At 53.3% G+C, this 22,931-nt stretch overlaps 6 protein-coding genes across 6 annotated transcripts; 3 read left to right on the top strand and 3 right to left on the bottom strand.

Moving 5' to 3' along the window:
• Positions 1 to 799: 799 nt before the first annotated feature.
• On the bottom strand, positions 800 to 2,335 carry M406DRAFT_351339 (uncharacterized protein; the record flags this gene model as incomplete). The annotated part of the gene is made up of 1 exon (XM_040922622.1): positions 800 to 2,335. The coding sequence occupies one exon, from the start codon at positions 2,333 to 2,335 to the stop codon at positions 950 to 952; it is 1,386 nt and encodes a 461-aa protein (XP_040777084.1). The 3' UTR covers positions 800 to 949.
• Positions 2,336 to 2,532: 197 nt separating this feature from the next.
• M406DRAFT_256567 (uncharacterized protein) lies at positions 2,533 to 3,073 on the bottom strand (the record flags this gene model as incomplete). The annotated part of the gene is made up of 3 exons (XM_040917111.1): positions 2,533 to 2,651; positions 2,728 to 2,787; positions 2,851 to 3,073. The coding sequence occupies 3 exons, from the start codon at positions 3,071 to 3,073 to the stop codon at positions 2,533 to 2,535; spliced, it is 402 nt and encodes a 133-aa protein (XP_040777083.1).
• A 548-nt stretch (positions 3,074 to 3,621) lies between these two features.
• On the top strand, positions 3,622 to 5,847 carry M406DRAFT_68494 (uncharacterized protein; the record flags this gene model as incomplete). The annotated part of the gene is made up of 2 exons (XM_040925172.1): positions 3,622 to 3,670; positions 3,752 to 5,847. The coding sequence occupies 2 exons, from the start codon at positions 3,622 to 3,624 to the stop codon at positions 5,845 to 5,847; spliced, it is 2,145 nt and encodes a 714-aa protein (XP_040777082.1).
• Positions 5,848 to 6,666: 819 nt separating this feature from the next.
• M406DRAFT_38210 (uncharacterized protein) lies at positions 6,667 to 7,491 on the bottom strand (the record flags this gene model as incomplete). The annotated part of the gene is made up of 3 exons (XM_040924053.1): positions 6,667 to 6,792; positions 6,911 to 7,330; positions 7,423 to 7,491. The coding sequence occupies 3 exons, from the start codon at positions 7,489 to 7,491 to the stop codon at positions 6,667 to 6,669; spliced, it is 615 nt and encodes a 204-aa protein (XP_040777081.1).
• A 993-nt stretch (positions 7,492 to 8,484) lies between these two features.
• Positions 8,485 to 10,435, top strand: M406DRAFT_356208 (alanine--glyoxylate aminotransferase). The gene is made up of 4 exons (XM_040923383.1): positions 8,485 to 8,918; positions 9,011 to 9,636; positions 9,708 to 10,066; positions 10,121 to 10,435. The coding sequence occupies exons 1-4, from the start codon at positions 8,602 to 8,604 to the stop codon at positions 10,202 to 10,204; spliced, it is 1,386 nt and encodes a 461-aa protein (XP_040777080.1). The 5' UTR covers positions 8,485 to 8,601; the 3' UTR covers positions 10,205 to 10,435.
• A 627-nt stretch (positions 10,436 to 11,062) lies between these two features.
• Positions 11,063 to 15,750, top strand: M406DRAFT_346188 (uncharacterized protein). The gene is made up of 8 exons (XM_040922160.1): positions 11,063 to 11,300; positions 11,372 to 11,401; positions 11,472 to 11,544; positions 11,628 to 11,699; positions 11,778 to 12,496; positions 12,612 to 13,371; positions 13,444 to 14,713; positions 14,781 to 15,750. Exons 1-8 carry the CDS (start codon positions 11,235 to 11,237, stop codon positions 15,022 to 15,024), a joined length of 3,234 nt encoding a protein of 1,077 aa, XP_040777079.1. The 5' UTR covers positions 11,063 to 11,234; the 3' UTR covers positions 15,025 to 15,750.
• The last annotated feature ends 7,181 nt before the right edge of the window (positions 15,751 to 22,931 follow it).

The following is a 22,931-nucleotide window of genomic DNA, read 5'->3' as shown; positions in this document are numbered from 1 at the left end:
GGTTCAGGTCAGTCAAGTAAACTAAGAGGAGACATATGATCAGATCGCTGGGGGCGTGAATGTCCCAACCTGTGTCTGTTTCAGCGTGTGTGCTAGTAGCGCCTGATGATCTCGGCGCAATAAAAGTCTCGGCTGCAAGTGGCGCACGCCGCTGTTGGCCTCGGAACTTCCTGTCGTGGAGATCAATACGAGCACCGCCTTGGGATGGCTTGAACAACCCCAGACTTTCGGATTTATGCAAGGGGGACGCGTCGTGGCGCGTCTCTGGGTCTTCGTTTTCCTTGTCAGAGATGTCTAGATCGCGTTTCTCCCAATGAACCGTGTTGCGCTTTGAGGATGTGCGACAGCCAGGGGAGGAGGAAGAAGAAGAAGAAGCTGAAGGAGGGGTGTGCTTCATAAAGGCATAATCAGAAGTAGGCTGAGAAGAAAGCAGAGCCATGGTGGGGGGACGGGGGGGGGATGTTCGGATCTAAGGGATCTAAATCGTCTCGCCCTGGGGTTGACCTGACACGGGTTGACAAGGGGGTTGATCCTATTTTGGAAAGCCGCTTTTGCTTCGTGCCAGAATCTCAGACAAAATTGGGCCACTCAGCAACGCAATTCGGCCGAATCAAAAGAAACACGTCTAGTTTACCACTCTCGTAAGGCACAGGAATGTAAATCGATATGGGAGCCGCGGGGGGACCGGGGGGGGGGGCGGTAAGTCAATGTTGATTATAAAGAAAAGTTGACATGAGCTCAAAAGAGTAATGTTGTTGAAGACCTGGAGAAGCACAAGAGATGGAAACCAATGAGCATGAGCATAAGCACGAGCACGTTTATTTATCAGTGTACCATGATCCGCTGCAGGTCGCGGCTGACTTGGTTCGTGCGAGTAAACAAATACAAACTATAAAAGTTGCAAGTGCGACGAGTGCAATAAAAAAGTAAAAATGTCTAACAACAGTGGCTAGGATGTTTCCTCCCACTTCGGCGGTGTGATTTCGATTTGGACCTTGCCCTGTATCTCCTCTGCGAGTCGCATCGCAACGGAGACATGCATGAACGCCCACTGCGTACATTTTTGACGGGAGTTCGGAAGCTTGAGGACGCTGTCTGGAGTCATGCTGTCCTGAATATCTTCCCGTGAAATGCGTTCAATCTTGGATGGTAGCGCAGAACATATGTGGCCCTTAATGAGATCAGTGTTCTGCCACAATCTGTCGAATCGTTGTGGGGGTATGAATTTCTGTTTGCAGTGCCACACGTAGTTCTTCCAATCTGCACCGTACCAAAGATACTCCATGCGGAGACTTGCAATAAAGGTCTTGGGCACTTGGATCCGGATGATCCATGTCTCAGATTTGGGACATCGTAACGCTGCCCATGCACGATACTCCTCAGCAGTGGCTTGCTCCAGCGTGAAGTACCAGGCGTCGTTGACGTAGTTGAAATCACCACCAGAAGATCTCGCGATAGATTTTATTCCCACATTTCCGGCAGCTTGAAGAAAGTATCGTCCAACCTCACAACTAGCTTGGGCTTTGTAAAGCACGTAATGATCTGGGAGGACGGTGTAGCTGCCTTCGTCGTAGACACATCCTTCTGGCAATTGTACGCGGTCCAAATACCTTGGCTCTGTCGTCACAGGTCTCTGGGTTTGTGCCGAAGATGATTCGCCTTGTGACTGAGGTGGTTGGTAGAGGTTTGTGGTTTCTGAAAGGCTCTTGCGAGCCTTCTTCTTGCTCGGTCGACCGCGTTCCACGAAACGATGGCAACGATCGTGAAGTTCGGAGATTGTGAGATAATTGAGGCGCAACGTGTCGCAAACCCAGTAATGAAGTGTTTCTGTGCGCATCATGTCGGCGTGTTGCGGGTCTGTGAAAACAGCTTGAAGATAGGAGTTGATGCCCATGAGAGAAAGAGCTTCGCTATCAGGCAGGTTCTCGTACGGATCAATTTCCCTAATGAAGGATTTTGCGTAATCAAGGATGGAGTCAGGGTTCTGGTCCGGGTCGGAGCGGGCCACGAAGCGAGCATGAATCTCAGTTGCGACTTCGTTATTGAAACCCATGAACTCGAGGGCTGCAACGCTCTCTTCGCTGGTAGGAAATTCAAAGGTTTGATCTCCTGCGTCAATGGGCCGTCTTTTGATGCGTATAGAAGCTACCGGGGATGAAGAAGAGCCCGAGGACCATGAACCATGGGACGTTGGTGGACTGGTCAGAGAGACGCTGGCTTTGCGTTTGCCTCCTGGAAGAGGGTCTGATATCAGACCGGCTTGGTGCAGTACTGCAATCTCCTCAGCAGTGAAGTTGCCATCTGGCTCGTGATGGGGAGGTGTAGTGGTAGCCATGTTTGCGAACGATTACACGTGAGATGATGATGTTATCGGGGTGGGAAAGAATTTAATAACAAATTGCACAAGCGCGCAGGCGTATGTTGATGGCCGGAAGCCTTGGATGGAGAAGCATCATCGTAGTAAGTCGTGGACTGAGTTTATATAGCAATTCGGGAGAGCCGGCGCCCTGAGGTTCGTGCTAGCTCAGCCAGCTAGGAACCTTCGGCTCGGGCTTGTAGGGCAGGCGCGTGGTCGGTTGGTATACGGACCAGCGTCTGCGGTAGTGCTGCCCCGCCGCCTTCTGCATCTACTTGTGGTTTGGGTAATTTGGCTAGGCAGAGATGTCAGCAAAACCTTCTTTCCGATGGCCTGTGATCAGTTGATGCAAGAGGGATAGTAGGACTAACAGGAAGCCATGCTGATGGCGCGGAGGACGTTATGCCAGTTGCTCATAACGAGCGCGATAGCTGATGGTCGCGTCAGCTACTTCACAGTTGTCCTTTCCTCTCCGTCGATTCAGCCATGCATACCTTCCGTGCCGTCAGAGAGCGTCGCGAGCTTCTGCTCCAGTGCCTCCATCTGCGATGCGACTGCCGCGCTTAGGTCGCGCAGCTCTCTGAGGTTCTCAAGCTCGGCCTTCTTCTCGTTGACCCGTGCCACCAGCGCTGGCGACTGGCCTGTCGATGCAGATGGCCCGGCCATCGAGGGCTGCCGGATGTGTGCAGGTATTGATCTGCTTCCCTGGTATGACATTTTTGTTTTTCCTTCACCTCCGGTGGTTGGTTGTGTCGTCTTGTTTCAACGACTGGTCTGTTCTGGGGTTTTGTTTGTGACGTCGTAAATGACAAAATAATCGTACCAAGTAGATAACCGAGAAATCGCAGGAGGGGCGTCGTCTTTGCGGGAGCCCCTGACGCTGATCTTCATAGGCCTACAGGGGTATGCTGCATGGCTGTCAAGGGTCACTGTCACGGTGGGGTCCCTGACGTTGGCCAACGGGGAGCTAGCAGGGGAAGTTGCTCCGGCAACGGTCCTAGCTCTATTTTGTGAGCTTTTGTTAGCCATTCGCCTAAGGGAAAACAGGGGACCTTACAGCATCCACACCTGCCACTCAATTCAGACTGCATGCTCCTCCTCCGCCACCAGAATTGACTCCCAGCCCATATTTCGACTGTTGTGAAAAAGAGCCCACCAGACAGCATCTCAACCCCAGATATATCCCTAATCCACCTCCGACCTTCAACACCTCCTAGGCACCGATTCCGCTTTCCACGAGCGTTTGCGACCCTGATTATGATACAATGGCAAGATTGAACGAGCCCCCCGTGTCAACAGACGCCTTAGAAACTCGTGAGTTGCTCCCTCTTGGGATATATACATATACTCCAGCCACTGCATAGAAAACTGACTATGCTCCCTGCCTCTTTCTAGTACGAAGGAGATTCCTACGGCAGAACCGAGATATCGCAAAAATCAACTCTGCTCAATCACTGCGCATCCGCTCCCTCGAAAGCGAGTGTGGACGTCTACTGTCGGACAACCTCGCCCTCAACAGCCGGATACTAGAGCTGGAGAATGAGCTCAAGGAGTACAAGGGCGCTCAAAGAATAGCCGACCATGCCCTCGAGATCAAGACCAGGATGGAGGCACAGCTTATAGAGTGGGGAGCCATGATCCAGGGGCTGGGCGTGGAACCAGCAGCAAAACGGCACGTCTCAATGTCTCCAGGCGGGACCAAGACCAGCAGACAAAGACACAGCGCCGACCTCAGCCCAGCAGCGAAGCGGAGGCCTCGAGACTCCAGGAGCGCGGAGGAGGCTGCCAGGCAGGAGGAAGGGCGGTTGCCGCCGATTCACGAGAACAAGACTTACCCACGGAGGACGATGAGGTACGTGGGCGCACAACATGGACGTGCGGGGCTTTCGGAACCAGCTAACATGCAGGACAGTCATGCAGAGCTTGTCGCCATATGCACCGATGCCGAAGACACCAATGACTCGCCAGACCTGGGACCGCCGCCGACGTCGCGGTATGTTGAGGAGGATCCGATCAAGATTGACAGCCCCTCCAGGTCCACTAGTGTCCTCGAGACCAGCCCCAAGATCAGGAGAGAGACCCTGGCGCCGCCTGAGTCGCCTCCACAGCTGAAACTCGACCCGAAGAAGAGGCCAATACTGCCGACGGAGGCCGCCACAGCCACGAGCCCAGAGCCCACAAAGCCGGCGGCCGACGCTCCAGCTCTTCCTCTCGTGAAAGCCGGTTCTAAGAGGAAATTTGGCGATGAGAATTACGAGATCCAAGCTGCTGCGAAGTCTGGTGTGGACAAGGAGAATGGCGACAGTAAACTTCTGTTAGACGACCCGCTTGCGACCACAGACCTCAAGAGCCGTGCCAGTGGGAATGCGAAGGGTCTATCATCTCACAAGAATGGTGCGAAGAATGGACGAGGGGTGGGACGACCTCGGAAACCCTTGGCGGACAAGACCACGAACGACGATCTGGTGTCGCCCAAGAAAACCATCAAAGTAGCAACGATTGACAACCTCAAGAAGGCGACGACAGAGTCGGAAAGGACCGTCGCACCACTCAAGAAGAAGAGAGTCGTCCCTATCAAGCTGCCTATACCTCATCTCCCTGCCCCCACGGCGGTCAACCCACCAGAAGAACCAGCTACACCATCTGCTGACCCCGGAATTGTCTTCCCCGAAACCCCCGAGACCAAGTCCGTGGAGGCAAACCCAGGTGACACACCGCCTCCGGCCGACATTTCAGTGCATGGAGAAACATCACGCCCTAGTAGGAGGGCAAGGCCAGCTATCAGCTATGCCGAGCCAAACCTTCGGGATAAGATGCGTCGGCCCACAAAGGAACTATTTGATGCTGTCTCTGGGGAAGGAAAGTTTGTCCGCTCCAGCTCAGCCCACCCTCTGGGTGTTCTATCCTCATCGAAACTCAAAATCGATGATGAAAGCTCAGTGGAAGGGTCATCAAAGCAGTCAGGGGATGGAGAGAAGCCTATCGGAGATCGGGCAGCTCGCAGGCCTGCTTTATTGAGTCCATTGTTGTTGAAGGAAGCACCCAAAGACCAACCTGGGGATTACTTCCCAGACTCTATCATCACCGAAAGGCGACGAAGGCCCTCCTCTAGGCAAAGCCAACTCTTCGAGCAGCAAGCGGACCCAGAAGGGCCCGATGGGAAGGAAAAACAAGACGAAACCGATCCCTACGAGTTCCGAAGCATGTCCCCCGCCTCTGCACAGCCAAAAGAAAATGCCACCCGGGGCCGGGTCACCAAGGGGATGCGAAGGTCCATGGCGGGTAGTGCTGGCGAGGCAGCCGATGCGACGATAAAGGAATTCAGACCATCTCGGAAGAGGGCATCCATGGCGGCACCGAGAAAAACCTCGATGCTCGAGTGCCCCTTAGACGAGGACTCATCATTCGAAGCTAGTGGTGATCCGACAAAGGCAGAGCCATCCTCGAGTCTGAAGGACAGGGTGTCGAGGAGGAGGAGCATGATGTTGTGACGGGAAAGAGCTTGTCATGAAGGTCTCGTACAAGTCAAGGAGGCTGGTGGGACATGGTAATCTTGGATCGTCGAACAGCGGCTGAGGGTATGCGGCATGTGACACTCACGCATTGCTGATGAAAAGTCAAGGCGCAGAAGGAAAGAAAAGGATGGGATACGGTCGAATACAGCGATGTTCTACTTTTGCATGAAGAAAGCGATTGGACATCAAAATCTTAATTTAATGAAGTATACAATGATCTCCTGAACTAGCATCATTCATTGTCACTGATTGCCATTCGGTGCTCGAACTCATGATGAGCCTTCCCTGAGGAATTGCCTGCACCAGGCAAAAGTTTCCATCGTAGATGGCGAGGCAATGGATCGCCGTTGGCATTCGCTGTGACTATGCGACACTATGCCCAGCGACTTGTGGGATACGTCTCTGCATATATGTCTACGTAGTGCATGACTTTGGCTCTCTTTTCTCTCTCACATACACTGTTCCGGTGCCTAGGTCACAACGGAGACCACCACGCATCATACTTCACAAGCCCTACTCTTCCCCCCGTCGTCTTGCAAAGTCGTCTCTGGGTCTATTCTGCTCCAACCGCATTAAATCTCTGTGAATGTCATCGCGCAGCCACTTGCTGATAGATGAGTCTGACTTTTGTCAGGAGACCGCCTTCTCTCCTGCACACCTTCCCTGCCGGTGCAAAACCCTTGAGCCATTACTCGCCCGTGTTCCTACATCAACAGCCTAGACGAGCATGCATTTTCATTCTTTATGGTCCCCTCCTCTAGTATTTCTTTGCGTAGCGTTCGCTAAACGCTTCTATCATGACGATGGTCCCGTCGACTCCACGGGTTTGGTATATGTGACCTTCTCGACCGCGACGGTGTCTGCGCCGTTCGCATCTTTTCTCAGCTGGTAGACATACAGCGTGAGCGATATGCCTTGTACCTGTGTAGGTATGCAATGTCAGCACACAGAAAATTATACTACGTAGCCCGAGCGCGTTTCTCGGACAAGTTTACAGAGAAGAGAGAGAGAGAGAGAGAGAGAGAGGACATCAACCTACATCCATGAGACAGAAGCTCGGGACGACCTCGCCGTCCTCACCCTCAGCGGTGCCCCAGCCGGTAGAGAAGGCGCCGGTGGCGCTGCCTGGGTTGACAAAGAACTTGTCCATGTATTCGAAGCACTCGAAGCGGTGGGTGCCACCCCAGCAGAGGACATCGACGTCGAGGCGGTTGGCCTCGGCCAGCAGCAAGTCGGGCTCGGCGGAAACAAGGGTGAAACCCTCGAGGAAACCGACGCGCAGGGAGCCGTGGGCGACGACCTGAGTCAGAGGAAGAGAGGTGGCCTCGACGTCGAAGCGGCCCTTGACGATCTTGAGGTCCGGGGAGACGGAGCGCAGGTACTCGTAGGTGGCGCGGTCGGTGAGGTTGCCTAGACAAAGGGTCTGGGATATTTTTCCTGGGGCGAGGAGCTTCTTGAACTGTGTGGTGAGGTCTCCTTGTCAGCGATGCTGCCCATCGTGTGCTGCCTGGGAATTGGGCAAGCATCGGGAGAGGCAATGGGGATATATACCTTTGGTGGAATGTCCAGAGCCCGGTCGGGGATGTGGAGGTCCCCTATCACGAGGATGAGAAATGCCATGATGGGAAGTGAGGTCGAACTCTAGCTCTCTGAGGCAGGAGGACGTATTGTGGTGTGCGCACGAGCCTGTCCGCAGGCGGCGTCGTTCTGTCTCGAGAGCTGGAGGAGGATGACGATGCACCGCAAATTCGCAGGAGACCCTGGTGGGTGCCCGTGTGGAACTTGTGTGTCCTCTCCCTACAGACCTGGAGCTTGAATGATATCCTATTTGGATCCTATCTTTCTTTCTCTCTTCCTTTCTTTCAGTATTGATTGGCAGGCGTCCAGTGAGTGTACGTCGTGGTGGAGGTGACTGTTTGAGTGGTGAGGGCCGTCCCAGTGGGTTGGCGCCGCTCTGCGCTGCTGCTGGGGTAGCTAGCTCTCTGGCCCTGCCGCAGTGGATAAGACCGTCATCCCCAGCACCGCCCCGTGCCCGCCTACTTCGTAGTAGTCTTAGGGCGATAGTGTATAGAGTCGCATGTAATTTGTACCATGTAAAGTACAATGCAGCGTGTAGTGGCCTAAGAGCGGGATGCTCTGTAACCACCTATACATATATGAGCAGATAATCATTACCAGCAAAGAGGAGAAATCTCGTGCTGAATACTAAGGTATGCTAGGAATTGACTTGAGGCTAGGATTGGAGGTCTTCAACGACATAGTATCTCTCAAAATACAATTGGCCTGCTTATCTTGCGAAGGCGGCTCAGATAACCACAGAACAATCCGCTGAACAGTATTGCTCCTTCTCCATGACACTCCGAGTCAACGCCGGGCCTCCCAGTGCCGGAGACGGTCAATTTAGTGAGAGTCATTAGTCAAGGTCCACTTCAGACACACAAAGACACAGGCATACAAGGTTGAAGGACAGCTCACTGCACACAAGGTCAGCTGTGCACTGCTCGCACTGCTCAATTGCCCACTACTTTTACTTTTGATAGTACGAATTACCTCTCTCTCTGTGTCGGGAAACCACACCGATCATCCTTCAATTGGCCAATTGCAGTCCGGCCCATCAGACCAGAAGCCGAGAATCTCCCGTCCTTTACTCGACAGCTCATCACCCTCCCGAGAGTACTCCAGCGAACCAGCAAACTTGTAGTGCGGGAAAGAGGGGAGGTAGGCTGCTCAATGTACCGGTGTCGGCCACTACCGCTGCTGCAGACTAGACTTCCGGTCATGATACCCCGCGCTCCTGGCCGGTTATCTCTGATCTCTCAGCACCTCGCCGGCAGCAGATCAACAACCAGCAGTTCATATAATACCTCCTCACACTCTCCGACCCAGCCAGCAGGCCTGACACCCCTTCAACAACATCGCAGGCTCTCCACAAGCGCAGCACTAGACCTAGCCAACACCATGTCTTCCCAGCCAGAACACCCAACACTGCTCATCCCAGGGCCCATCGAGTTTGATGATGCCGTGCTGCAGTCCATGAGCCACTACAGGTGAGAGCAAGATAGCGAGCCAAATGACTGAGATTTCGTTTGTGTGTGGATGTGTGTGTGTGTGTGGCTGACCGTCATCACCACCCATCTAGCGAGAGCCATGTCGGCCCTGGGTTTGTTTCCACCTTTGGCGACACCCTGTCGATGCTTCGGAAGCTCTTCCAGACGACAGACCCGGCTTCTCAGCCCTTTGTCATCTCTGGCTCCGGCACGCTCGGCTGGGACCTCGTCGCCGCCAACCTGGTCGAGCCTAGCGAGGAGGTTCTGGTCCTCACTACTGGCTACTTTGGCGACTCGTTCGCCGACTGCTTCAGGGCCTACGGTGCGAATGTCACCCAGCTCAAGGCCCCCGTTGGCTCGAGGCCCCAGCTCCCAGAGATCGAGAAGGCCCTGAAGGAGAAGAAGTACAAGGTCATCACAGTCACGCACGTCGACACCTCCACGGGCGTGCTGAGTGAGATCGAGCAGCTCTCTGCTCTGGTCCAGAAGGTTTCCCCCGAGACTCTGCTCATTGTCGACGGTGTCTGCTCTGTAGCCGGAGAGAACATCGAGTTCGACAACTGGAAAATCGATGGCGTCGTGTCGGCCTCACAGAAAGCCATCGGTGTCCCCGCCGGGCTCTCCATCTCCATGTTCAGCGGTCGTGCCATGCAGGTGCTGGAGCAGCGCAAGGCACCCATCACGGCCTACTTTGCCTCAATGAATAACTGGAGACCCAGTAAGCTTTGAAACCTCCGCAATCGGGAATTCTTTGGATGCTTGTGAGAGACCCGGCTAACGCTCACAAAGTCATGAAGAACTATGAGGCAAAGAAACCCTCGTACTTTGCCACGCCATCCCCGCAGCTGATCCACGCCCTGGAGACGGCTCTTCAGCAGATCCTGGCAGCCCCCATCTCGGAACGCTTTGCCAAGCACGCCGAAGTCTCAGACAGGATCAAGAAGGCTGTGACGGCACTGGGCCTCAAGCAGGTCGCCTCTAACCCAGAGGACCAGGCCCACACTATGACTGCCATCTATCTGCCCGAGAATGTGAAGGCAACAGATATCCTGCCTTCGCTCGCCAAGAAGAATGTCGTCTTTGCCGGAGGCATTCACAAGGAGATTGCGCCCAAGTATATCCGTTTTGGACACATGGGTGTCTCTGTGGTAAGTTCAGAGCGTCTCCTACCTCTTGAGCATCAAGGCTGACCTGTGACACAGTTGGACCCCAAGAGAGGTGATATCGACCGTGCCATCAAGGCCTTGGAAGACGGTCTGACAGAATGCGGCTATCAAAAGGCATGAGAGCATAGTAATGCATAAGTAGAAAGGGCGAGGTTGGTTGAGACAAAAGGCTATCTGAATCTGGATGGGGTCTTGTTACACCAAGCAGGCCCAGCACACTTTTTTCTTTCTTTTTACCAGCAGACGAGTAAAAGAGTAGAGAAAATGCGATGTACAACAAAACAAAAAGAGGTTTGGTCTATGCTAAATAGATAGAGTTGTCACGAAAAAAGCTCAAAGCCGTCCCAAGACACAGCCAAACTAATCCTCCCACAAATCTAGTAGTTGCTACTGAGACATACGTGCAAGAGGCTTACAGGCACACAGCTTGCTACTCTGTACCAGAGCCCGCTCTCAACAAAGAGCTTGCTATCATATCACCTGATCGATACCCTGTTCAATGTTGCCTCTGTGAATTAATCATCAGTCCCACTGTCCTGAGAAATCATTTCGGAGACACGCGCCTGATAAGTGCTGACAAAAGGCGAGACGCGACTCGAAAGGCTATCAGTGACGTACCGCAGTACCACAGTACCCGTAGCTGCACTGAAAGCAGGCGTGGGCGCACCCTGCTAGAGGCTGCTGGGCAGGCGGGTACAGGCCTAGCATCGCCTCGTGAAAGCGCAAAGTACTTTGAGGCTGGCACCTTGCGGGGGCCACAGCGGGGTAGGCAGAGTGGAGCCACCTGGGTTATTAGCAGTGTGAACTGAAGTGACCTGCCGTATGGTCCCGCGCGGGAGGCAAAGCTTCAACCTTCACTTTCGACCTCGCCGCGCCGCTGCCTCCCAGCCCACTCGCATCTCGATCATTCTCCTCATTCTTGCAGCTCTCTTTCCATACCAACACCACCACCACCCAAAAGACAAAGAAAAGAAGAAGAAAAAAGAAAGCAAAGAAAACCACAACAACCGCAGTCACAGAGGCCTGGTCCAGATCTACTCTGTGGTCCGTCTCGTGTTTTTTGTTCAGATTACCCCACCGCGACAAGAACCACCGCAGAACGGCACATTCAGCCTAGAATTATTCACGCCCTCCACGCCCACCCGTCGCGATGGCGATATCCATAGAGGAGCTGGATGTGACCGTCCGTGCCTTCTATGAGGGACGGGGCGATCAGGTACAGCCGTCTTGACTCTGGAGTACAGCCTTGTTGACATATCTTTGCTGACGACCTTATCCTGTCTACAGCAAAAAGCTGCCCAGGCCGCCCTGAACCAGGTAAACATGCGCGCGCCGGCCCCTCTTCACGCCAATCCTCAACATCCCGCTGACAGAATCGTGATCGCAGTTCAAGGAAGATCCCGACGCATGGCTCATGGTGGACGACATCCTCGCCAAAGCCACCTACCCCCAGACGAAATGTACGTGCCCTTCTACCGCCTTCCACACGCAACGACGCAATGACTTTCATGAGCGAGGGCCGTTTGGCTGACCAGTTACATAGACCTCGCCCTTCAGGTACTCGATCATGTCATTATGACAAGATGGAAGGTGCTCCCGCGGGATCAGTGTCAAGGTAAGAGCAGCAGCATTCCTCCGCGCCCGCTGTCTCGTCTGTGCTAACTTCGATTCTCCCCTTCTTCCCCTCTTTCAGGCATCCGCAACTTCATCGTCGCCTTCATCCTGCAGTGCTCCAGTACCGAGGAGTCGTTACGATCCCAGCGCACGCTGCTCAACAAGCTGAACCTGGTTCTCATCTCAGTGCTCAAGCAGGAGTGGCCGCACAACTGGCCGACGTTCATCAACGAGATCGTACAAGCCTGCCACTCGAGCCTGTCCGTCTGCGAGAACAACATGATCATTCTCCGCCTCCTGTCCGAGGAGGTCTTCGACTACTCGGCCGAGCAGATGACATCGTCCAAGACACGCAACCTGAAGCAGACCATGTGCAGCGAGTTCTCCCAGATCTTCCAACTGTGCCAGGAGATCCTGAACACGGCCACGCAGCCCAGTCTTGTCCAGGCGACACTTGAGACGCTGCTGCGGTTCTGCAACTGGATTCCGCTGGGATATATCTTCGAAACGAACCTCATCTCGCTGCTGCGGACGCGCTTTCTGGAGGTGCCCGAGTTCCGGAACGTCACCCTTCAGTGCCTGACGGAGATCGGAGGACTGCAGACAGGTGGGCCCGGCAGCAATAGCTACGACGAGCAGCTCGTCAAGATGTTTACGGAGGTCTTGACCACGATATCGAATATCATTCCTATCCAGATGGATCTCAAGTCGACATATCCTCAGAGCAACTCTCGAGACCAGCAGTTTGTGCAAAACTTGGCCCTGTTTCTCACCAATTTCTTCTCTATGCATCTGAATGTAAGTCGCCACCACCACCACCACCACCACCTCCTCCTCCTCCTCCTCCTCCTCCTCCTCCTCCTACTACTACTACTGCACAGCCCAGCAGCCACTGATTACTGACATCACATAGTTGATTGAGAATCTCCCGAACCGAGACTACCTCACGCACGGCCACTACTACCTGATTCGCATTTCGCAGATCGATGATCGGGAGATTTTCAAGATTTGCCTTGACTACTGGCTCAAGCTGGTTCAGGAGCTCTATGAGGAGATGCAGTCCCTTCCTATCGGCGAGAATTCTCTGCTGGCCATGGGAAGCATGCAGGGAGGTGCGCCAAACCCCGCGCTCCTGTCGAACTACCCTCTGCGGAAACACAAGTACCAAGAGATTCTTACCAACCTTCGAGTCGTCATGATTGAGAAGATGGTCCGACCCGAGGAGGTGCTCATCGTTGAAAACGACGAAGGAGAGATTGTCCGAGAGTTCGTCAAGGAGAGCGATACTGTGCAGCTATACAAGACCATCCGAGAGTGTCTCGTCTACCTCACCCATCTGGACGTCGTCGACACTGAGAATATTATGACGGACAAGCTCGCGAAGCAGGTCGACGGCTCAGAGTGGTCTTGGCATAATTGCAACGTCCTTTGCTGGGCTATCGGATCCATTTCTCTGGCTATGAATGAAGAGACCGAGAAGCGGTTTCTGGTGACCGTTATCAAAGATCTTCTGGGCCTTACAGAGATGAAGCGTGGCAAGGACAACAAAGCTGTTGTAGCCAGTAACATCATGTACATCGTCGGCCAATATCCTCGGTTCCTGAAGGCGCACTGGAAATTCCTTAAGACGGTTGTGAACAAGTTATTCGAGTTCATGCACGAGTCGCACGAAGGTACAGTCCAGTCATTCTTTTTCCGCTGCTTTGCTCCATCAGAATGGCTATGCTGACATTCCCCACCTTTAGGTGTCCAGGATATGGCATGCGACACGTTCATCAAGATCGCCAAATCGTGCAAACGCCACTTTGTCGCTCTCCAGCCGAGCGAGCACGAGCCGTTCATCGAGGAGATCGTTAGGAATCTACCCAAGATCACAAACGATCTCACTCCTCAGCAAGTTCACACATTCTACGAGGCTTGCGGTTACATGGTGGCAGCGCAGGGCAACAAGAGCCAGCAGGAACGGCTCCTGGCAGAACTGATGCAGCACCCCAACGCCGCATGGGACGAGATCATCAAGCAGGCTACGATGAACCCGACGATTTTGCAGGATGCAGATACGATCAAGATTATCGGGAACATTATGAAGACGAACGTGTCGGCCTGCTCTTCGGTCGGGCCATACTTTTATCCGCAGATTGGCCGCATCTACCACGACATGCTGCAGATGTACAGGGCCACCAGTCAGCTGATCTCGGAAGCCGTGGCCAGGGAGGGCGAGATAGCGACCAAGATGCCCAAGGTCCGAGGTCTGCGGACGATCAAGAAAGAGATCCTCAAGCTCATCGAGACTTATGTCGAGAAATCGGAGGACCTTGCCGCCGTGCGGGCGCAGATGGTCCCACCGCTGCTGGACTCCGTTCTCGTGGACTACAACCGTAACGTCGCCGGTGCGCGCGACGCCGAGGTGCTGCGGGCCATGACTGCCGTGATCTCAAAACTCTCGGCTCTGATGGAGGACCAGGTCCCAATCATCATGGAGAACGTGTTTGAGTGCACGCTGGAAATGATCAACAAGGACTTCTCCGAGTTCCCAGAACACAGAGTCGAGTTCTTCAACCTCCTGCGAGCCATCAACCTGCACTGCTTCCCGGCGCTCCTCAAGCTTGATAACCGGCAATTCAAATTCGTCATCGATTCCTGCCTGTGGGCTAGCAAGCACGACAACCGAGACGTGGAAGCCGCCGGCCTCAACATGTGCCTTGAGCTCATCGTCAACATTGCAGAGAAGACGGACGTGTCAACGTCAAATGCGTTCTTCAACCAGTTCTTCATACCCATCCTGCAGGATGTCTTCTTTGTCCTGACGGATCAGGATCACAAGGCCGGCTTCAAGACGCAGTCGATGCTGCTCATGCGCATGATGTATTTCGTCGACCCAGCTGATGCAAATGAGGCCAAGATTCAGGGCCCCATCTATCAGGCAGACCAGGCCCAGGCGGGTACCTCGAACCGAGAGTTTCTCGGCAATTTCGTGGGCAGCCTGCTGCAGAATGCTTTCACCAACCTTCAGCCGTAAGTTTCTTTCTGTCTGAATGATGCTGTCCTCTCAACACTAGCTAACGCGTCACGCTACCCACAGTGCACAAGTCGTTGTGTTTGTCGAGGGTCTGTTCACGCTCAATGCACAGGCCGACAAGTTCCGGCTACACCTGCGTGACTTCTTGATCTCGCTGAAGGAATTTGCTGGCGACAATGCGGAGCTCTTCCAGGTGGAGAAGGAGAAGGAGGACGCGGCGAAGCAGCAGGCGGATCTCGACCGGAGATCCAAGGTTGGCGGTCTGATGAAGCCATCAGAGCTGGAGAATGATGACGATGAGCTGTGACTTAGGGAAGAGTTCCGAAACGAATATGCCCCATCATCTCACACAGCGACTGGTCTCCAGAAGCCTGGCGGTCATGACAAGCCCACGCAAGACCTAGACGGCTGGGATCTCTACGGGCTGTGAGCGTGTTGTGATGAGAGATGAGAGTGATGATGGGGTGGTGACGGCGCGGCAAAGGGGGAAACGGAGTCGTCTCCACAAGCACATGAGCGCGTACGCCGACCTACTACATTTCCCCCCTGCTTCATTTGTATGATACCACATAGAGAGGAGGGGCACCCGGCGTGAAGTCGCCAGCTGGAGAGCCACTTTCAGATAAAAGAAAAGGCTAGGCAAACAAATGCAGCGTGTTGGAGGAGGATAAAGAAGACAACCTCTTTTTTCCTTTTTCTTCTCTTCGGCCTAGAAGCAACAATTCGCTTTTCTTTAGTCTACTCAAAAGATCGGGTGAGGTCCGGAGGCTGCAGGTGGAAATTACCAAAAAGGAAAGGCCAAGGCAGAGAAGGAGAGAAAGGCACAAGCCGAAGGAGGAGGGGGACGGAGGCCTTTCGTCGCGTTCGTCATGTCATGCCCGAGTGCCTACTTGAGTACGCAATTCAGTCGGTCCACATGGTCGTCGGTTGTTTGAAAAGAAATCATTTGCTGGGAAAGACTGGGGAGAGTCACCAATACGTAGTTAGCTTATAGGACCACACTCAACAATAGACAAATGACATATTCTGAATGATGAAGAAGGTTTGGATTTGCTCGAGGTTTAAGCCTTTTGATTAGACTTTGTATAGAGGTTCTAATTAGTATAGACATAACGTGCTGTAGTGAGCTTTACGAAAGAGGAGTGAATTGTAGACTATTCTTATTGTGCGTGTGGGTTTGTTCACCGCAATTCTCAATATTCCATGTATACACAAAGAACAAAAGGGAGACAAGAAGAAAGAGAATATCAAGTCTTTTCCTAGCAGGACAACTAATGAGAATAAAAAAAACTCGAATGCATATGGAAACGTCTCAAGTGCTCATGGTTTTCGTTTACCCCGTTATCATTGTCAGTTTCTTGTGTGACTTTGTCAAGACCTGTCCAATTTACTGATCTGAGTATGCAATGGAAGCATACCGACAAAACATAACTTGATCAAAGTCTCTATCAAGAAGAATCCACGGCACTGACTGGCATCCTGGGCTTTGGCAGCATTCTGCACTATGGGGTGAAGACTAAACATCATCCAACACACAAGCAGGGGACGATGATTAGGAGAATATCATGGATGTGAAGATCTCCTCAAATTGACTAATCAACCCGCTCTCTGCACGCAACGAGTTGAATTAATGAAGATTTTACATCAGCATGCAGGACGGACGGCGCACTCTTTGACGTTAGATTGTCTGTCGATCCCTTTGCACCGACGGCTCTCCATAACTTCGGGCGGAGTTCCCTTACACAAACATGCTTTCATTGGTTGAGTAGACTAGTCTGACGTTGTGTTACAAGGCGGACTATACGAACACGGATGCACACTTTTCAAGAGAGAACAAGAGAGAGAGAGAGGGGGGGGGGGGGGGGAAACAGAGGTCAAAATAATATTCACACCAGAGGGGTGTGTTGTTGGCTGTAACATTGTACATCTACATTTCATACAGCAGAGTAGTATCTATCGTGCCGCCCTCCGCCCCCTCCATCCATCCATCCATTCATCCATCCATTCATCCATCCATCCATCCATCCGTCCATCCCATTCCATTCCACCTGCCGTGCCGCTGTTGCGTGCGTCTCTTTCGTAGCTCCGTTTCATCATCAAAGGTGCTTTTGTTGTCCCGGAAATCACATCAGACTGTGGAGCAATGTTCGTACCACTGCATGTTTTACTGATGACAATGTTGTTCCGTCCGTGCCGTCCTCCGTGTCCCGTCTCCTTTTACACCAGCAGCGACCACCATACATCCGTGGCCGGAGAATGCCGAGGGGAGAATCAAATCATGTGTTTTTGTCTCGGAGTAGACCGGAGTGGATAGGTACATGGTAGTATGCGTGTCACTTTGTGCTTCCTCTCTCTCTCTCGCATCTATACCTGGGACGAGGAGAAAAGACACCAGGACACACAATATAGCTTGGGCGAAAGAAGAATGAGAGGGGAGAAAGGAAACGTAGCAGAGCCTGGTGACATTGTGAAACGTCTACAACTTTGGGAGAAGAGAAAAAAAGGGCCGGCTGGGTGATGTCTCCCTGCCCACCCTTTCCTTTGAAAGAGGAGGAGCGGGAACGCACGCACCCCGTCGCAGCGTCACAGCAGCACGACAACGTGGCAAGCCACATGACAACGACCAAACCAGCCATGCCATTCTTCCTCTCTAAACGCTCTCTGTGTGTCTCACTTTTTTCTTCCTCTTCGGCGCTCCGAGTTTGGCTGTGACGCGTGACCGGCCGCAGATGGCATGATCTGATCTGCCTCCCCCCCCCCCCACCCTCTTCTCCCTACTGCACTCCCAACTCCGATCCGATCGGAAAGTAGCGAAAGCCTCAGAAGAAGAATGTCACCTTGGAAAAGAAAAGGAAAGAAGGCGTGGACCTGAAAGCCTCCCCGGCCCCCAAACCGACGATCATAATTGTGCCCGTCGTTATGGTCCAACTAGTCCCCTCTCTCTACCGAGGGCGCCACGGCGAACTATGCGTGCACACACCATCATTCACGGCATATTCATGACTTATGTTTCTCTTGTTGCCTGCCCGTGCCCGTCCCGGTCCCCGTTCACTTCCGTTCCATAGCCTTTCGCTCGCGACATCGGCCCTTTACTCGGTCGCCACTGTGATAGCTGAGAATAGTGATACCTCCCCCGGCCGAGTCTCTCGATTCGAGGACGGCAAGGGGGGGTGAGAGGCCAAGAGAGTGAAGAGAGAAGGGGGGGGGGGGGTGGCGTGTGTGCATGTGCACTTGTGTACGTGTCTCGTATGACACGGAAGCGGTACCCAAGTGGTCGGGAAAGTTTGCAGGTCTGGCTGAGAATCAGAGACTGGAAACCTCGACGGCATCGAGGGGCTTTCTTGTTGGCTCCGTGTTGTCCTTGTCTAAGGGTTCCGCATAGATTGGGGCGCTGTGAGAGGCAGAAGAAAAAAAAAAGAGGGCGAATGAGAGTGGGTGCTCAAGTGCGACCGGACGTTGTCCGTTGTCCGTTGTCCAATGCTGTGCTGTGTTGTGAGCGTGGCGGGGGCGGTATCTAGCAGCTTTGCGGCCATCTGCTTGTGTCGCATGTCAAAAGATGTGTGTCTTGTGTGTGCGTGCGCGTGTTTGTGGGTGTATTCACAGCCACAGTCGGCCGTGTGCTCGACGTTGTGCTTGTGTTGCGAGGACAAAAAGTTCTGTCCCCTCTTCCTCTCCTCATTTTCCCTCGTGTCACCGACCACTACTACCATCATCCCAGATCCGGCTACAGCTGCCCTCCAGGATTCGGTTTCAAGGGCGATGTCACCGAGTATTCAAATCTTCCCATATTGATCGGGGTACCCTCTACGCTTGTACTCCTGCTCCGTGGTTATCCGAGACTATGGGGGAAAAGAAGGGAAATCAGAAACCCACAATAACAGCCCACCACAGGTTACAATACACACACACACACAGGAGCATTGGGCAGGCATCTCTCGTCCCGCCAGGCCAGCCATCAAGGTGTGTTGTCTGTATGCGCAAGAAAGATGATGGAAAAAGAGAGAGACGTTACGTCTGCTGCTGTGAGCCCCTAGGAACGGACATGTGTGCCCCAATACCCCCGACTTGCTCTCCCTGGAGAGACGGAGAGACGGGAAAAATAGAGGAAAGAAAGCAACATTGCATTGTGACGTGTGAGTACGTAGCAACCGGAGATACAAAAACCAAATGATACGCGCAAGAGGACAAAGATGAGGACAACAGCTCACCCAGACATGAACGGCGCATCACCGCGGCTCATATCGCCGCGCGTGAGGACTGAAGGGAAAGCCCTTCATTCCCGTCGCGTCGACCCCACACTGCTTTTTTGGCCGGCCTGGCTTGGGTCTGGACCATGGCACAAAGAAGGCAGGTGAGTTCGCTACCGTATGGGATGACGACCTTCGCATCATCGTCATGCCGTAAACTAATGTCTGTTGCATCTATAGCGCGCGCATGTCGCCCGCACAACCAGGCCATACAGCAAAAAGCCGAAGGAAGAGAAAAGAGGCCCAGCCAGGCCCGCTCCTCTCGGCCTGGCCGCTGGGCAAGCATAGCCGAGAGAGAGGCAAAAGAGAGAAAAGAGAGAAAAGAGAGAGACACTTGGCATAGTCTGAGCGGGGGAGCGTGGCGTTGGTGTGGCGAGTCTGCAGTGGACGGACGCAGTAAAAAGCGGCACATCGGCGCCGAAACACTGCGTTGAGGCGCGGATGTGCAGCAGAAGCGAGTCCAATAGAAGCGGCAGAGAGTACCGACCCCAGACTTCTGAGAAGAGGGGGGCCAGAACAGTCCCTTCCGTTTTGCTTGTAACGCTCCCTCACTTTGTCGAAGAGTGGGGAGGGCACCACGGCACGGAGGGGACGGGAGAGGAGGTACGAGCACTGGCTGGTTGGTTGGTTGGCACTGTAACATTGTAAGTAAGCAGAGAGAGAGAGAGAGAGGCACGGATGTGCAGTGGAACCAGCGCAGACATACATACATATAGTAGTATTATATTACCAAAGTACATCCTCAAGCTCCATTCCAAATGGTTGCAATGGGCGTACCAGCCCCCCCCCCCCCAAACGAGCATCCCGAACCTGCAACACGTATTTGGCCCTCCGGCAGCAGCAGGCCAGCGCGTGCAGCAAAGAGAGAGAGGGAGAGCACTGGGTGCTGACATACACGAGATCCCATTGCCTCGCTGCCTCCCTCCCTCAAAGTATGCATGAATGAATGACGATGTGTTGGGGGTTTCGACGGCGCGTACTTACACGGTATCGGGTCGCTGCCTGGTCGTCCTTTCGGCTGCGACGTCGGACATGCCCCCAAGCTGTTGGGACTCTTTCGCTCTTCTCCACTTAGAGAAGCCCCTCTTCACCGGGCCAAGGCTGTAGTTGATTGGTGTAGGCGTAGCGTCTGACGACTACTGGTGTACTTGGATGATAGGGTGGCGGCGGCGGCATGCATGCGTGCGTGAACGGGAGGGGGGAGGGGTGTGTGGTGAATTCAATTGTGGGCAGAATGAGAGAGAAATCGAGAGAGCATGATGGCGAGGGAAAGAAAAAAAAAGTAAGACAGGATGGTTGCCCGCATTCTGTTGTGCCTGCATGCATGCATACTGCGGGTTGATGTGCAGGTGCGGGGTTGAGTGAGTTGTGCTTTGATGAGCATGCAGAGAGAAAGTGTGCGTATGCGTGTGAGTCTGTATGTGTGTTAGTGTGGACGAGGAGGAGGGGCGTGTGTAGAGACAGGGATATGAGCACCACACCCTCTCCGCTAGGAATCACACATAATCTATTGTATCATGGATTCTCTAGCGAGAAGCCATGGTGATCTCTCTCCTCTCTCTGTTCCCTTTCCAACCCTTCGTCACCTGCGTGTCATACGTAGGATTTAACCGAGGGCGTCAAGTCATGTGCAGCTAAGCCATGGTATGCTGTGCTGTAAGTCTCGATATTGTAGTGATGTTGATATCCATTCGGTATTCTCCTGCGATTCCTCGTTCCTCTTTGGTTGGCGCAAAATCCCGAGTGAGGGTCAGGTTGGGTTGTGGGGGGGTGTATGTGCCTCTGTGTGTGTGTGTGTGATCGGATAACCTGCATCCTCAACGTCTCATCTCATCTCGTCTCGGATAGTCTGTCTCGGGCGAGACCCGAATGAAATCTTCTCTTCTTTTTTCCTTCTTCCTGATCAGACACACACACACACACACACACCCACCCACCAAATCCACGTGCTCTGTTCAGCCGCCAAGCCAGCCATCAACCTTGACAGCGGCAAAACCCAGCCTATGAAGCGACCACCCCTTACCCTGTGAGCACCGTAGTGGTTCGCCCCCCCAGCTATGTAATCCCATAGTTCCATCTGCAAGAACAGAGAGAGAAGAAGAGAGGGAGGAAGAGTCGGCAAGCAGGGCAGGCAGTGAGCCAGCCAGGCAGCCAGCCACAGGACGGGCAGGCAGAATGCCGCCTCTCAATAGCCTGTCGACTGATTATACCCCAAATTTGATCTCTTTCCAGAGGTTGGCCCAGTTTCTCGATCGTTTACTGTGTAGTGTGTATGTGAATAGAAGGCGTTGCGAGAGAGGGGCAAGCGGCTCCCTCTTTTCTCACACACACACACACACACACACACACACACACATGGTGCGGCAAGGGCCATCATGGACTGATGATATCCATCCAGAACAAGGTCTCACCCATCTCAGGTCGCTGACAAGGTCATTCACTACCTTGTTTCTTCCAAGTATATCTGATACTCTGGGTGCCTGACCACGAGTGGGTGTAGGACAGAAATTGAACCCTTGAACATTGCCGGGTTGTTGATACCAGACCGGACATGATGCTCCTCCTCCTGGTTACTTGTTCAGCGAGTCATATCAAGCAGGCATCCTTGTGAGCAACGGTCATACTTGGGTCAATATCCATCCAATATCGTGGTCATCGACTGCTTCGTTCTCCCCTCTTTCTCTGTGTGGCCCGACAAGGAGGGGAGGCCCAATCCTCTCCGAGATTATGCTGTACTAGCCGTTTCCCCGCCATGTTGAGTTCCTTGTTACCTGCAGCATTAGCCCAAGGGGACAGAGGCTAGAGAGGGTGAGTTATGATATTGCTTATCCATCTCAAGGGTGGTTGTATTCTTTTGGGGAACAAATGGGTCATGTGGTCAAGGGGGTGAGGGCGGGTGGAGATTTGAGGGATCCGGAGTAAGTGCTGATGTCCAACGGGTATCGGGGACTCGCTGCGTCGCGTGTAAATCATCTGACCACGGTCGATAACGTCCGAGCATCATTCCCAGGGAATTGAGATCATCACTCTTTGCCTTCCGTGAATCGTCCATCCGGACTGGGGTCTTTTTGGTGGTTCTTTTTTCTTTTTTTCTTTCTTTTTCGTGCCATCGCCGACGTGGTCTCTCGTCCACCTCAGCCATACTGACCAGGAGGGATGGCGTCTGGATAGTTCAAAGCACAACGTTAGCCTCGGCTGGTGTGATATTCTCATCACACACTATCACCACCATCGGATCATCATCATCATCAGCTGCTGCTGCTGCTGCCGCCGTTGCTGATGACCAAGTGACCGACAGAAGGTGCAAGCCACGATTCAATAAATTGTGCTTCCTCTTCTCTCAGACCCCGATAGTCTGGCCCCCTCGTACCTCGTAAACATGATCGCGGGGGGTCAGGTTGGGAAACGAATATGACTGCTCAGAAATACACCCAGTATGAGCTTTGGCCTTTTTCATTCCAGCGTACGCCGCATGTACAAGGGGTGGGGCGAGAAGGGGGGCCAAAGGAATCCCATGCGCAATTTAGCTCAACACTCTCAACTTTGAACATGTCTATCATCCTTAAAAAAGAGGGTTGAAAAGAACACTGGGGGTGTGGTGTTTGTCCTACCCCCCCCTCCTACCCTAGTGTAAGATGTGTGTGTGTGTGTATGTATACAATGTAGATAGTGTCCCCCCGGTCCATTTCCTCCCGCAGGGCGACGGTGAGATAATCCGATCTGGCATAGTGGGCAGGAGCCAAGGGGCCTTGTAGGTAAGCGCTTGTAAGACCCAGTCCAGTGAGTGAGTGTTCTTCCTCAGTAGGGAAAGAACTCACGCCCCCCGGCCCCCCAAGTCTTTCCCTCTTTGAATTGAAATGCTCAGCCGCAGAGAGAGAAGTAGCAACCCTTGTAGATCTCAGCCAATAGATTCCCGAAGTCTCGATTTTTGAGAGGCCTACTCATATGCCCCCAAGAAGAGGGAGAA

Source organism: Cryphonectria parasitica (assembly GCF_011745365.1).
Source record: "Cryphonectria parasitica EP155 unplaced genomic scaffold M406scaffold_4, whole genome shotgun sequence".
Taxonomy (NCBI): domain Eukaryota; kingdom Fungi; phylum Ascomycota; class Sordariomycetes; order Diaporthales; family Cryphonectriaceae; genus Cryphonectria; species Cryphonectria parasitica.
Note: the sequence above shows the minus strand (reverse complement) of the source record. Positions and strands in the feature narration are given on the sequence as shown.

What these genes read in the sequence shown, in the direction of transcription:
- M406DRAFT_356208 (XM_040923383.1), top strand. Translation starts at nt 8,602, where the DNA reads ATGTACCGGTGTCGGCCACTACCGCTGCTGCAGACTAGACTTCCGGTC. An exon ending in CAGTCCATGAGCCACTACAG is followed by an intron (nt 8,919 to 9,010) that starts GTGAGAGCAAGA and finishes CCACCCATCTAG; the next exon opens with CGAGAGCCATGTCGGCCCTG. An exon ending in AATGAATAACTGGAGACCCA is followed by an intron (nt 9,637 to 9,707) that starts GTAAGCTTTGAA and finishes ACGCTCACAAAG; the next exon opens with TCATGAAGAACTATGAGGCA.
- M406DRAFT_346188 (XM_040922160.1), top strand. Translation starts at nt 11,235, where the DNA reads ATGGCGATATCCATAGAGGAGCTGGATGTGACCGTCCGTGCCTTCTAT. An exon ending in ATGAGGGACGGGGCGATCAG is followed by an intron (nt 11,301 to 11,371) that starts GTACAGCCGTCT and finishes TCCTGTCTACAG; the next exon opens with CAAAAAGCTGCCCAGGCCGC. An exon ending in CATGCACGAGTCGCACGAAG is followed by an intron (nt 13,372 to 13,443) that starts GTACAGTCCAGT and finishes CCCCACCTTTAG; the next exon opens with GTGTCCAGGATATGGCATGC.